The 14,210-nt window shown below is 37.2% G+C and overlaps 1 protein-coding gene across 1 annotated transcript; it reads right to left on the bottom strand.

Annotated features, from left to right (window-relative positions):
- Positions 1 to 2,379: 2,379 nt before the first annotated feature.
- On the bottom strand, positions 2,380 to 14,099 carry LOC142348794 (uncharacterized). Its single transcript, XM_075400294.1, has 6 exons — positions 13,347 to 14,099; positions 12,550 to 12,891; positions 12,133 to 12,288; positions 7,227 to 7,388; positions 4,862 to 5,326; positions 2,380 to 3,354 (listed from the first exon to the last, which is right to left on the bottom strand). Exons 1-6 carry the CDS (start codon positions 13,998 to 14,000, stop codon positions 2,938 to 2,940), a joined length of 2,196 nt encoding a protein of 731 aa, XP_075256409.1. The 5' UTR covers positions 14,001 to 14,099; the 3' UTR covers positions 2,380 to 2,937.
- Positions 14,100 to 14,210: the final 111 nt, after the last annotated feature.

The raw sequence follows: 14,210 nt of genomic DNA, 5'->3' as shown, positions 1-14,210 counted from the left end.
TCGTACACAATCAATATTGTGTACTTGACTTTGCAAAACGAATGGCTTTTAGTTTCTGTTGAATTTACTTGTGCGGCGAGTGCACTTAATACGATTTTGTATTTGAATTCGCTTAGCGAATCGCTTATCTGACACTTGTCTATTTTACTCAGATAGTAAATACGACTGTCAAGAAATTCGTTATATTGAGCAACTGTACTCGAGATGCAAAACTAAAAAAGTGAAGTTTATAATAAGTCAGCGACACAGAAGTCATAACAAATGTGAACAAACAATTCCAATGCGGGAATTAGGGCAACATACATAATATGTGAATTAAAAGGCGGTAGACAGTGAGCTTAAGATGACTTTGTAATATGTCCTTCAAGATTAGGTACAAACATTAAATAAGTACATCGTATAATTCTTTAACTGCACCAAATAAAAGGTTTATGTACAACAGGTTCAAACAAAAAACTAGGCCTAGAATGAACTATAAATGGATTGAAAAACCATTTAGAAAATTTAAAAATCATTAAAAACAGTAAAAAAACAAGGTGAAATTGCTTGCCACATGTGAACAAAAAACATTCCAGAAAGCGAATTATTGTACAAAAACGTTTTCAATCACTCTCCTTTAAAATTAGAGCAAATTTCACGCCGCAAAACCAAACGCTTTTTCGCTTCATTTACTGTTTCGGCGTGACCAAAATCACTACTCCATTTTGACTTCAAAAATCATGAAAATGTGTCAACAGATCTATAAAAAAAGACAGCACCCCAATACAATTTAAATTCTTTGAATTGTAAAAACATAGCCTGAAGACACCGGAATCGACTCGAATTAAAAAAAACTTACAATAGCCAGGCACTAACAGATATAAATTTTAACTTAATTATACTATTCATTTTGAAACAACCCGAATAAACAAATTATCAGTGAAACACAAATTATGAAATATTTCTTGGAAAATTTTATAAGTTGCATCTCCAGGATTGTGTCTGATAGAGTCTCTGGCATAAAACATAACGGACTAACGTCGGGCGAATTGCTCTCAAACAACCGGCGAGCGATTGGCTTCTTTAATAGCTAGGCACGGTTTAATGACGCTAGCTTTAGCTTAATTTAAGTCGCGTACGTGAGCGCAGCAGGGGGTGTGGTGCACCGGGAGGCTAATGTGGGGGGGGGGGGGGGGGTGGGAAGTGGGGGTCAATCTCTAAGAACCGCCCTTCGCACAAGTATGTCTCTAAAACATATTCTGTGAATCGGATACTTGAAGACTAGTGAGCTGAAAGGCTCTAAGAGCACTTAATGCCCACTGGGCGCTACCTGTTTATCCCGTTTTTGAGGACGAAATGTCAAAAGCCTCAGACGAAGAATTGGGCAAGCGAAAAATCGCTTTAAAAAGACCGACAGGAGCAAGAAACAATTCTCAAGAAGCAATTCCTGTTTGATTTATTGAGCATTTACGTAACACCCAAACACACAGAAAGACTAAACACAAAGAAAGAAGTTACAAAAACGGCAGACTAAATTAATTAATTTTTGTAAAAAGTGCTAACAAACCTTTGTTTGAAATTAAAAACCATAACCCTATCAACAACTCTAAGTTAAGGAAAAAAATCTCTAAATTAAGCCCATTTATGTTTTTTAAAACAAACGTAAACTGATATTGGCAATGCCAAAAGGCCACGAAACCAAATATAGAAGCTAGTTTCAACCAATTACGTAATACCAGTTACTGAAATTATGAAAGAGTACAAAAACCGTTAATAAATTGTCTAAAACGGCGAAATCACAAAAATAGCTCAAGATTGCATAAAAACACTCATTTACGATTGCAATGGTCAGTAAGACTCCCAATTGTACAATAACCGGTTAAAATGGTTTAGGAAAATCTTTTTACCCAAAAAAGTAAAGTATAAACTGAAAAGGTGCTTCAAAGAAGTCGAACGTGATCAAAATATTTCTCTCGCTTAGCAAAATTTTTCACAGCTACTTTTCTCGATCTCTCAAAAACGCGATATTAAAGAAAATCTCTCTCCCTGCTCTTCAATTCGTTCAATTGACTTAAACGCTTAGTTTTCACGTGCGTGATTGACTTCTGCATCCTTTTTTAAATACATCCCAAAAAGTTTCGATAAAAAAACGCCCCACAAATACTCCTCTTCGAGTCTTAAAAAGAAGAGCGCCTAAATAATAGCCGATTAGAAGCTGACGGCGACTATTAAAAAACTACCATCTGATTAAGTACGACTACTAATATTGTACGCGAGTTAAGTCTTCATTATTATTTCATTTATTAGGATGTCAGCCTATTTTTGGTTGTTCACTTATTTTATTGTCCATTTTTTTTCAGGACCCTCGCAGTGAAGATGACCATCTTCAATAAAAAGCAGTTTTAAAATTGAAAATCAATTCAAAATTGCACAGTAGCATCATTGCACTCAATTATAATACGCATTCAACTCAAAGCGGGTAATAAATAAAATCGCAATGTTACTTAAAACATGTAATTAGCAATAAATAAGCCCCATTGTTGATCAAAACAAAACAACTTCAATTGTATAACCGTAAAAGTTTTCAAATAACAAAAAGCAAAATAACATTTGAAAATAATTCAAACGTCAAATCAAAGTCCAGTCTGTCAATTCATGGTTAACTCCAATGAAAATTTTAATTTTGAGAAGTCAGAGTAAAAAGCAAAAAGAGTTAGATACGAGCAGTTAAAACAATCTGGAGTGTTAAATAATCAGTGATAACAGGTTCAAACTTCAATGAAATGCAAGACAAATATGTCAAACTTGTGAAGCAGCAAAGAGTTTGCATAAGTTAGTTTGAGAGAACGCAAAATATTTTTAGAATGAATCATTGAAAATAGCAAAATGAAGTTTTCGTTTCCGTCGGAATAGATAAACCCGTCATTTCAACATCTATTCAGAGCATGGCCCCAATGTTTACCACTGGACTGGCTTGTTAGCAGTGTCTGTTGACGAGCAGTGCGGAAACACGTTGGAAGGCAGCGAATAACTGGCCACACAATTCACAATCCAATCGGGCGACACTTTGTACGACCCGTCTTGAATCTTCTCAATATGACCAAAAATATCCTCGGTTACGTAACCCAACCTCATGTCGCCAATCATCGAGTCTTCTTTCATAAATTCGATCTTGATCTTGGGGTCATTCAGGAGTTTCTTCCCGGCCGAGGGTTCAGGGGAGGTTCCCAGGAGCTGTCCATCTCCGATTTCGATCAGAAGGCAGATCTCGTGATACTTGAAGGTGAATAGTTTCTCAGAGACAAAGAATTTCATACCGTGGAAGATTTTCTTCGGGTTGGACTTGTTTGATTCTCGAGCACGCAGGACACCCTCCTTTAAATGAAACATTCAAAATTGAATATTTGGTATCTTTTCTGATTTACTTGGTGCACGTGCTTTAATGATTTAACACGCAGTGGCACGAGCTCTGGGGGGTGGGGGGGGGGGGGATAACGACTGGGGGCACAAATTTCCAATCACAAAACAAAACATACCCGGCAGATTGCCGGAAAATAGCCGCCGTTGATTCCAATAAGCATGATTGGGATTGAACGAATAGAATATATTGAAAAAAAAAAGATTTTTGTACAAAAATATTTTTTAAGTCCGATTTATTTTGATGGCATTTCGTAGTTGAACATACTTCTGTTTCTTAGAGAGAGGCTACAGGGGCTACTATCAACACCAATAAGCATTAGAGGTGGTAACTAAGACTTATAGGAACGACGTTCAAATAGCGGGCATCTAAAATTGGGCTTTATGGGTTTATCCCGTTTCTATTTCTGACTTCAATTTTTTATACCGACTCTGTTCATTTTGAATTGCTTTGCTTAGCAACTGATGTTCAAATTCACTTTTAGCAGAATGAGAGAAGAGAGAAACTAGCCTAGAGAAGTCAAAAAGATTTCACGCAAAATGTCGAAAAAGCGGCAAAATGGTAAAGCGAAAAAAAGTTTGACGAAGTAAAAAAACATAGCAGGACAAGTCCTGACGTACAATTCAAAGAATTTTCATTGACTCAACAAACAACTAGACCTAGAATGGACAATGCGTGAATTAGGAAAACCATTTCTAAAAAAAATCAGATGAAAAAAAAACAAAAAAAAACAGAAAATCAATGTCAAAATGCTGCTAGGGAGAACAAAAAACCACTAGTGAGATATGTAATTTTGATTCTAACAAAAATCTAGGTCCAGAATGAGCTGTGAATGGATTGGGAAAACTATTTAGAAAAAAATCCGATCCAAAAAATTGAAAAAACAGTAAAAATCAGAGTGCAATTGCCGCATGTGAACAAAAAACCACTAGCGAGAAAGCGAATTTTTGTTCAAACACCGTTTTCTCACTCTACTTTAAATTTAGAGCGAAAAAAATTCACGCCGCAAAACCACTCGCTTTTCGCTCCATTTCCTGTTTCAGCGTGACCAAAATCACCACTCCAATTTGACTTCAAAAATCATGAAAATGTGTGAACAGATCTTAAAAAAAAAAAAGACAGCGCCCCAATACAATTCAAATTCTTTGAATTGTAAAAAAAAATACGAGCGCAATAATAGCCGGCTGAGAAGATGAGGGCGGCTATTAAATATTGACAAAGTGTGGAATAATCCAACAGACGCATACCGTGGTTTACTTTGTCTCAATTATTTTGTTCATATAGCTCAGTAGAAAAGATTTCCAATGAAGAGTTCAAAAATGAAAAGCCTGAACGAAAATAGAAAGAAAATTGTACGACATTTCATTGAAAAGCGTTGAATGATATTTACGATTTGGCATCTATTTCAATATGAAATTGGGCAACCCGAACCCAGTCAATGAAGATGTCTAGACAACTTGCTACCTTAATTCCACAAACAGAGTCGATGAGATAGTTGTCGTAGTCCAGGTAGGTCCTGTTGCTCAGACATTCTCTCATCCACGCAATGTCAATCACATTTCCATTTGTCAAGATGGCCGCCAGTACTTTGATCGAGGGCGGGTAGCTGCTCGCCTTCGTCTTACTCTTCCCACACACCAACACGTTGCAGTCATTATTGTAGTTCTGACTCAGAGTCACACGTTCTGGGAACTTCTCGGCAAAGTTTGCAACCAAATTCTTTTCCTCGTCGCTCAATCCCGACACGGAGAACACAGTTGGTTTTCCCAGTTTGGGGGGAGGACCAGAAACCGGAGCAACCGGGGGCTTGACAGCCTCGAAGATCTCCCGTTTGGTTTCCTTGACAACTTGGAGCAAGTCAGTACAGCCGTATTCCGCTCCCATCTTTTCAGCAAGCGACATAGCTGTAAATTCCTTTCCCAGTGCATCCTGTGAACAAAGTTCTGTTTTATTTAATTATCAGAATACGGGGTCAGAATAAAGACTTTATTTTTTTTTTATTGTTCAAACATGTAAATTACTCAGAATATAACCCTAAGGTTAGATATCTACATGCTTTAAAATGTTAAAATAAGTTAATCAGTATTGTTATTAATATAATAATCTCAAAATTGTGGCTGTTCGTTCTCATAGGTAAAAATAGGCTCCTATTTGTCTATTAACGGGTACATTTTTGTGCTGATCGAGCAAAAACTCTGTTAAAACATTTCTAAAGCAAGTTTTACTGTTAACAGTTCTTATTGAAGAGGGCAATTAAAACATTTCATCAATTAAAACATTTCGCGAAAAATATTTAAGAAAGATCAGGACAAAGTTACAGCCAAAAATTTGGTGTCAAAGCTAAACCAATGAGCACAAAACAATTTGTGAATATGATTTCGTAAGCCAAGCTCTAAAATTAACACTCACTCAGGGCCTTAGTTTCAAAGGTTAATTTCTTGCATATAAAAATGCAAACATTTTGGTATACTCACTACAACAGTCTTAAATGCGTTCCCTCACACCATTTTGTGGTACAAAATAAAATCTTCGTAGCTTAAAAACTCAACTACTCAACTAAACATACCCGGCAGATTGCCGGAAAATAGCCGCCGTTGATTCCAATAAGCATGACTGGGATTGAAATAACAGAAGATATTGAAAAAAAAAGATTTTCGTACAAAAACATTTTTTTAAGTCCGATTTATTTTGATGGCATTTCGTAGTTGAACATACTTCTGTTTCTTAGAGAGAGGCTACAGGGGCTACTATCAATAACAAACATACCCGGCAGATTGCCGGAAAATAGCCGCCGTTGATTCCAATAAGCATGATTCGGATTGAACGAATAGAATATATTGAAAAAAAAAAGATTTTTGTACAAAAATATTTTTTAAGTCCGATTTATTTTGATGGCATTTCGTAGTTGAACATACTTCTGTTTCTTAGAGAGAGGCTACAGGGGCTACTATCAACACCAATAAGCATTAGAGGTGGTAACTAAGACTTATAGGAACGACTTTGAAATAGCGGGCATCTAAAATTGGGCTTTATGGGTTTATCCCGTTTCTATTTCTGACTTCAATTTTTTATACCGACTCTGTTCATTTTGAATTGCTTTGCTTAGCAACTGATGTTCAAATTCACTTTTAGCAGAATGAGAGAAGAGAGAAACTAGCCTAGAGAAGTCAAAAAGATTTCACGCAAAATGTCGAAAAAGCGGCAAAATGGTAAAGCGAAAAAAAAGTTTGACGAAGTAAAAAAAAAAAATACGAGCGCAATAATAGCCGGCTGAGAAGATGAGGGCGGCTATTAATAAGCATTAGAGAGAGGTAACTAATACTTATAGGACCGACGTTCAAATAGCGGGCATCTAAAATTGGGCTTTATGGGTTTATCCCGTTTCTATTTCTGACTTCAATTTTTTATACTGACTGTTCATTTTGAATTGCTTTGCTGAGCAACTGATGTTCAAAATCACTTTTAGCAGAATGAGAAAAGAGAGAAACTAGCCTAGAGAAGTCAAAAAGATTTCACGCAAAATGTTGAAAAGGCGGCAAAATGAGGTAAAGCGAAACATTTTTTTATTCGACGAAGTAAAAAAAAAATAGGAGCGCTATAATAGCCGGCTGAGAAGATGAGGGCGGCTATTAATAACAACCATTATACGAAAATCCAGAACAAAATCATAAGCATAATATCAACGAAGAAACACTTAATTATCGAGTATAGTTAGCAGAAAACAAATGATTTAAAACTACAAATTAAAGTGATAATAATGACTGACCTGATAACGTCTTAAAAAATAGATAAAACAAACCAGATTAAAAGTAACAAAGTTGAGACGAACCTTTCCAGTGGCACTGAGATCAGCTCCATACTTGATGAGGAGTCTGGCAGTCTCGACACAGTTGTTGCTGATGGCAATGTGGAGAGGCATCAGGTTCTCCTCTCCGCCCGCCACATTCACCTCAGCTCCAAACTCAAGCAGCAATTGACACAGCTCCGGTTTCTGAAACAACTAACAACTTGAATGGGTTAAGAACCAAACAACCATCACACGGCTAGAATACTGTTCAGTTTCTTCGTTGAACATAAAAATTCGCGAGACCTCTCTCGTGTCTGTTATTGATTGAAGCAAACTCTTAAGGCTGGATGTGAAACGTAACCTGAACTTTCTTAATTTCAGGGAGTAAAGCAATTCTGCAATACGTGTTAAAATTCTGGAGACTATAGAAATTTTCCGTTTGTCATCCCCCTCCTCTCCCCGAGTAACGTTATGCATCCACTCGTTACAGAACGTGTCATTAAATAGAAAGTCATTATGCAAAAATATGGCACGTGCGAAACTTCCACTGGGCTATTTCTCTTAAAATGCTGTTTCACTTATGCGCTGTCTTTATTTTTTTAAAAAAAGTACAATTATTATTTTTAAAAAACGACGAAGTGAATGAAATTCAAAGAAATGTTAAGTCTCCTTAAGTTCACTAGACTTCCCTCAAGCACGGTTTACATCAATAATCATAGCCCGCAGTTTGTCGAAATAGGTGCAATATAGAATTGAGTGCCGTAGAATATAGATAGCAACAAATACACAGCTGTGTTATTGGGACACAATGAAACTTCTTTTAAGGTATTTTCCAAAAATATGCAATTGCGTACACTATTATCTTCGTCCCGCTTTATCATTACAGCTTTTCCTATTTAAGAGACTTTAATTGACCTGAAAATGAGTTAGTGTAACCTTTAGTCACCTTATTAGTATTGGAATTTGAAAGTCCAAAATTGCTTATATAAATTTTTAATTCATGATTTATTATTAACAGCCTTTCCAATAAGTCCTTTATTGACCTTCAAAAGATTTAGAGCAACCTTATATGATACAAATATTGGAGATAGAAAGTCATTTAGAGGGCAAAGTCTCATTTATGATTTTAAAAAAGCAGGTAAAAACACTCGCAATCTAGATACTCAGCGTAACTCGAAAATGCTATACCACCCTGTTTAAGCTCCCAATCTATACATGTTTTAAAACCCCTCAAACTTGATTTTCCCCAAAAATAACAGACAAAAACCGGATTTGAACTCAGCTCTATGGTTTGAGATGCGGAGCCGCAATGAGTTGGGCTACGGGGACGGAATGGGAGGTGTTCTCATCCAGTGGAGGTTCTGGACTGTATGAGTCCCTTGTGTGCGTGTGGGTTCGTGTGTGCATATTTATGTATGTATGTATGTATGTATGTATGTATGGGTAAGTGCATGAGCGTGCATGTATGCGTGAACACGTAGGCATTCAAATGACCATTTTGTACTCAAATGCTCTCTTCGGTTTTGGGACACTCAGTTCGTTTTCAAAGGTTTGCCCGTTTTCAAACGTTCGCTTCGTTTTCGACCGTTCTTAAACTGACCGCGTACGCGCGCTTGTGTGTTGTGACTTTGAGCCGTTTACCTTTACCTGAAGTTAACCATTCCATGGAGTTTAACCACTGAATCAAGCCATTGATTTTATCCTTGACTTTAGACATTGCGTTTATGCATTACTGATTTTTTTTTTACATATTGTCATTCCTAATGCATTGACTTTTGCATATCCAAGATAACCAACAATTAAGTAAGCAACATCCATCGGTGATCAAAAGTAAACAGGGCGGGAAGGTCTGAACTGGTCTTAAGGTCTCAGATTTTGCTCCGTTTTTTATTGCCTCACCCTAATCGTGGAAATTAGTTGAGAACTGCTCAAAATTTTTTACGCTAATTTTTTTTAAAGTAACGGTTCCCTTTCAGATTTGACAGATTTCTGAATGACTGCTTTGCCGATAACTGGACTGCAGCAAAGCTTTAAACCTGAAATTCAGAAGTTTGAGCAGCAAATTATTTGCTACTCAACGGTTAGAAATGGCCTTCAGTTACTTCATCAGTCAGTCGAGAAGTGTAGAGTCTGACGACGAAAACTTAAAATTAAGCGCAAAATGATTAAATTGCCCCGAGTTCTAAGAAAAAGAGGGCATCTGTCAAGTGAATTCCTTGTAAAGAGGGCATCTGAATTCCTTGTAAAGTTCAATGGCGCGCAAATTACGTTTTTCACTCTTAACGAGGATCCTGATAATTCTGTTATTAAAAATCTGCTCGACATGAGGGACGAGGAAGTAAGCACCCCCATCGCGTCCTTCTGTTCTCACTTTCTTTCCTCACAATTTTTTGTACTCATTTCTCGCACTTTCTTTCTGCAAATTCTGTTATCACTTTTCCTCTTTTTTATCTAGACGTTCTTTCTTTTCTCACTTTCGTTCCAACTTTCTTTATTTAATCTTTCTATTCTATTTTTCTCTCTTTTCTTCTTATTTTCTCTTCTCGCTTTCTGCTCTCTTTCTTTTCTAACTTTCTGCTTTCATTTTTTATTCTCATTTTTTCTCTCAATTCAATAGAGAAAATATAAACCGACTAACGTCGGATGAATTGCTTTCGAACCACAGACGAGGGCAATTTAATTTAGAGGTGCTGTAGCTTAGAAATGTTTTACCCGTACAAAAACGACCCCACAGGGGTTCAAACCCGGACTTTCAGGTTGGCAGTCTGACATCCTAACCAACAAAAATCAAATAAAGGGTGGTAAAAGTTACTCAAGAAACAAATCAAAGAACGTTCTAGAGAAAAAGCGCAAAAACAGTCGAGCAAAAATTTTGCATAAAAGAGATACAAGTTTACAATAACTGCTTCGAGCTTCATTCGAGCGCAATTAAACAGGAGACTCCATAAACTAATTCCAACAATATTAACATAGCTGGCAGATTGCCAGAAAATAGCCGCAATAGATTCGTAGATCGGCAGTCTAAAAAAACAGTAAAAAAGACAGACCAAAAAAATTTGTCTTTTCATTGAAGGCTGATCTGTTATATTTTGATTAAAAATCTGTAAAGTTATTGCTGCCTCTATTAGCTGATCTCAAATAACCTTCATTTAGAGTGACACACACCCATTTGACCTTATCTCTTTGAATTAAAGTAAATAAAAGTCAATTTCAAAGTGAGGAAGTCATTTTTGAGAGTGAGGTAAGTCAAGTGTGACCAAAATTTTAATCACGCGCATGAACAAAAGAACTCGCTCCACTAAGAGCGAAAAATGACGTCACACATGCAATTCAGTTGAAATTGCATGAACGAATGAACAAAAAGTGGCTGTGACGTCATATGGTCGTAACAAAAATCATGACGACGAAATAAAAAAACATAGCAGGACAAGTCCTGACGTACAATTCAAAGAATTTTCATTGACTAAACAGAAAACTAGACCTAGAACGGACTATGAATGGATTGAAAAAACCATTTAGAAAAAAATCCGATCCAAAAAATCGAAAAAAACAGTAAAAATCAAAGTGAAATTGCCGCATGTGAACAAAAAACCACTACCGATAAAGCGAATTTTTGTTCAAACACCGTATTCTCACTCTACTTTAAAATTAGAGCGAAAAAATTTCACGCCGCAAAACCACTCGCTTTTTCGCTCCATTTCCTGTTTCGGCGTGACCAAAATCACTACTCCAATATGACGTCAAAAATCATGAAAATGTGTGAACAGATCTTAAAAAAAAACATAGCAGAACAAGTCTTGACGTACAATTCAAAGAATTTTCATTGACTAAACAGAAAAACTAGACCTAGAATGAACTATGAGTGAATTGAGAAAACCATTTTAAAAAATCAGATCAAAAAATAAGAAAAAAAACAAAAATTCAATGTCAAAATTCCGCATGTGAACAAAAAAACCACTTGCGAGAAATGAAAATTTAATTCAAACAAAAATCTAGGCCTAGAATGAGCTGTGAATGGATTGGGAAAACCATTTAGAAAAAAATCCGATCGAAAAAATCGAAAAAAACAGTAAAAATCAGATTGAAATTGCCGCATGTGAACAAAAAACCACTACCGAGTAACCGAATTTTTGTTCAAACACCGTTTTCTCACTCTACTTTAAAATTAGAGCGAAAAAATTCACGCCGCAAAACCACTCGCTTTTTCGCTCCACTTCCTGTTTCGGCGTGACCAAAATCACTACTCCAATTTGACTTCAAAATTCATGAAAATGTGTGAACAGATCTTAAAAAAAAAAGACAGCGCCCCAATACAATTCAAATTCTTTGAATTGTAAAAAGACAGCGCCCCAATACAATTCAAATTCTTTGAATTGTAAAAAAACCAAGAGAAGGCCAATAATAGCCCCAGCTATCGCTGTGCGGCTATTAAAAAAGAAAAGCTGCGGCCGCTATATCCAAATTCAAAGTTGTTTGCTCTCTTTAAAATCAGTGAACCTCAAGGCCTTCTAACGTCCTTATGCAAAACTCATTTACCAAAAACAAACAAAAACACAAGTTGAAGCTTAATCGCACAATAAGCACGCTCAATAATAGTTCCAATCAGCTATCGCAGTAATTAAAAACCTCGAAACATGCTCTTTGAGTCGTGAAGTTCGGCCTTTCCCATGATTTTGCACCACGTAAAGTTTTGCGCCCTATTGATCCGGAAACTGCGCTTCCGTTAAATTGGCTGTCAACTTCAGTGTTGAAATCAACCTTTATCATGCGGTTTATGTAGTAATAGAAAAACAACTTAACAAGAGAACAAAGACACGCTATCTATATTGATAGTCGTGACAAGATCAAACTAAAATAGCCGAGAAATACATACATTATACATTATCATGAGTTAATGTCCAATCATTTGTGTAATTATGTATACTAAATGCGAGCACTAGTTCCTTACGTGGATGACTCCGTGTTCATGAATGGGACGCAGGTTTGCGTTGTCGGAGGTATTTGGGTCTGAGCCCATCTCGAGCCACTCTCTCGCCTTCTCCAACATTCCCTTCTGACAGCTAGCATGCAATTGAGTCTCACCTTTGAAGTTCTTCTTCATCACCTGCAACAACATATCACACACTGCACCTCTTTTAAAGCAACAAAAGCTTCACAGATTTGACGAAAGCTTTCAGTCCACAAAATTTGACACAATCGATATTTTATCTCCAATTCAACTCAAAACGCTCGAGCAACAAATCATTACGACAACATATTTTGAAGTCAAACACGGCTTCACTTAAAGTGCACTGCGGTTTTTAAGATGTACTGCCGATTCAAACCAATTTACTCAAGTTGGCATTAAAAAGACATGATGAACTACCTTTTTATAAGTTGCGGGATCATTAGCAGCGCTCAGTTTGATTTTGCTTTGTGCTTTATTTTCGATGCTGGCCGCTGGTCGATTCAAGAGCGGGTTCGGTTGACTGGCAACTGAGGTGCTCTTTTCAGGTTCGGTTTCCTTCTCGACTTTGCTCGCTTCCGATTCTGATGTGGTAGATGCTGGTTTTGTTGCGGGAGTTTTCGTAGCTGAAGCAGCTTCACGTGCTACTTGTCGGGAGGTGGTCTTCCTGGGAGCTGGGGTTGTTTCCTCTTTCTGTCCTCCGTCAGACTTCTTTGCTCGCTTCCTGGGTGGAGAGTCCAATGTTGCGACCTCGGGTTGCGTCTGAAAGAAAACAGATGTTAACACTTTTATGGAAAAGCACAAAATGTCTCATCCCTGAAAAATCAATAGCACTTTTCAGATTTTTTCAAAATCACCAATAGGTACGCCTTCAGTACATAATTCAGATCAAATAGGGAGTCACAAAAGGTCTGAGTTTGGCTAAATTTTGGCTAAATATGTATAAAATTATCCGTTTACAGCTTAAACAAAAAAAAACGATAAATCAGGCAGTTGCCCAATCAGCCGGCTGTACCTCAGAGTGACTGTTCATTCTCACTTCTCAAACTTCATTACTGAGCAAGAAATAGCGTATCCTGGTATAAAGTACTACCATCTCTGGCATGAAAAATGAGAAACTGTCATCTCTGCGCTATCCCCACCAGTAGACAGCTTTTTCAAGACAGTGCATGATATGAGCACTGCTTAACTCTTTTCTCAGACCCCTGGCCACTTACCGTCTCAGTATTCTTGGTCCCCTCAGTCACCGGCGCCATCGGGTTTTCCAGAGTCGGCAGCCCAGGTATACAGGGCTTGATACTCCTCAACATCTTCAATGCAGCACTGTCCAGACACACCTCCACATTGGTGTCCGACTTATCGACGTTCAAGCTCGAGTTACTTTTGAGTTCGACAGTAATTGCATTAATAAACAAGGGATCAACATACGCCATAATTTTCGTACTTTTTCTCGTCCAAAGAGCATCGCATTTTGCGTCATTTTTCAAAACAGTATCACATTTCAGCTGACTTACATGTCCTAAGAGCTGCAAACATTTAACACATAGAATATGCTGACAGTTGACATTGTAGAAGAGCAGAACAATGTTGCTGACCAGATTGCATTTCGAGCACTTGCACAATTTTCCTTTAGCCTTCGCTTTTTGCTCTTCAGAAGAAGCCGACGCATCAGATTTCATTTCACTTATTACCTCGATATCGTCACCAGCACCAATTTCAGACTCGATATTGGGATCCACATTTTCCTTAGTCTTTTCCTGATCAGATAATTTCACTCCCACCTTCACCCCCTCTTGTTCCATTGGTTCACACGCTGCAGTTTTGACCTCCTCGGTGGACTGGGTTTGTTTCTGGACTTCAGTAGCAGACATTGTATAATTCGTTTCTATGATTTCGAGTTTTCAGATAAGATGAAGTTGTATCCAAAGGATTATTAAAAGAACAACAATCTGAAATACGTTTTTGGGAGCTTTTAGAACTTTCCTTCTCAAATTATGATCAAACTTCAAACAAAAATTTGACAATCGGTTCTTAATGCTTGAAATGGCATTTTCTCATAATCTTGAACAATGAGAATACTC

This window comes from Convolutriloba macropyga, chromosome 10 (assembly GCF_964194025.1).
Source record: "Convolutriloba macropyga chromosome 10, txConMacr16.3, whole genome shotgun sequence".
Lineage (NCBI taxonomy): Eukaryota > Metazoa > Xenacoelomorpha > Acoela > Convolutidae > Convolutriloba > Convolutriloba macropyga.
This window is presented reverse-complemented; position numbering and strand designations above follow the sequence as displayed.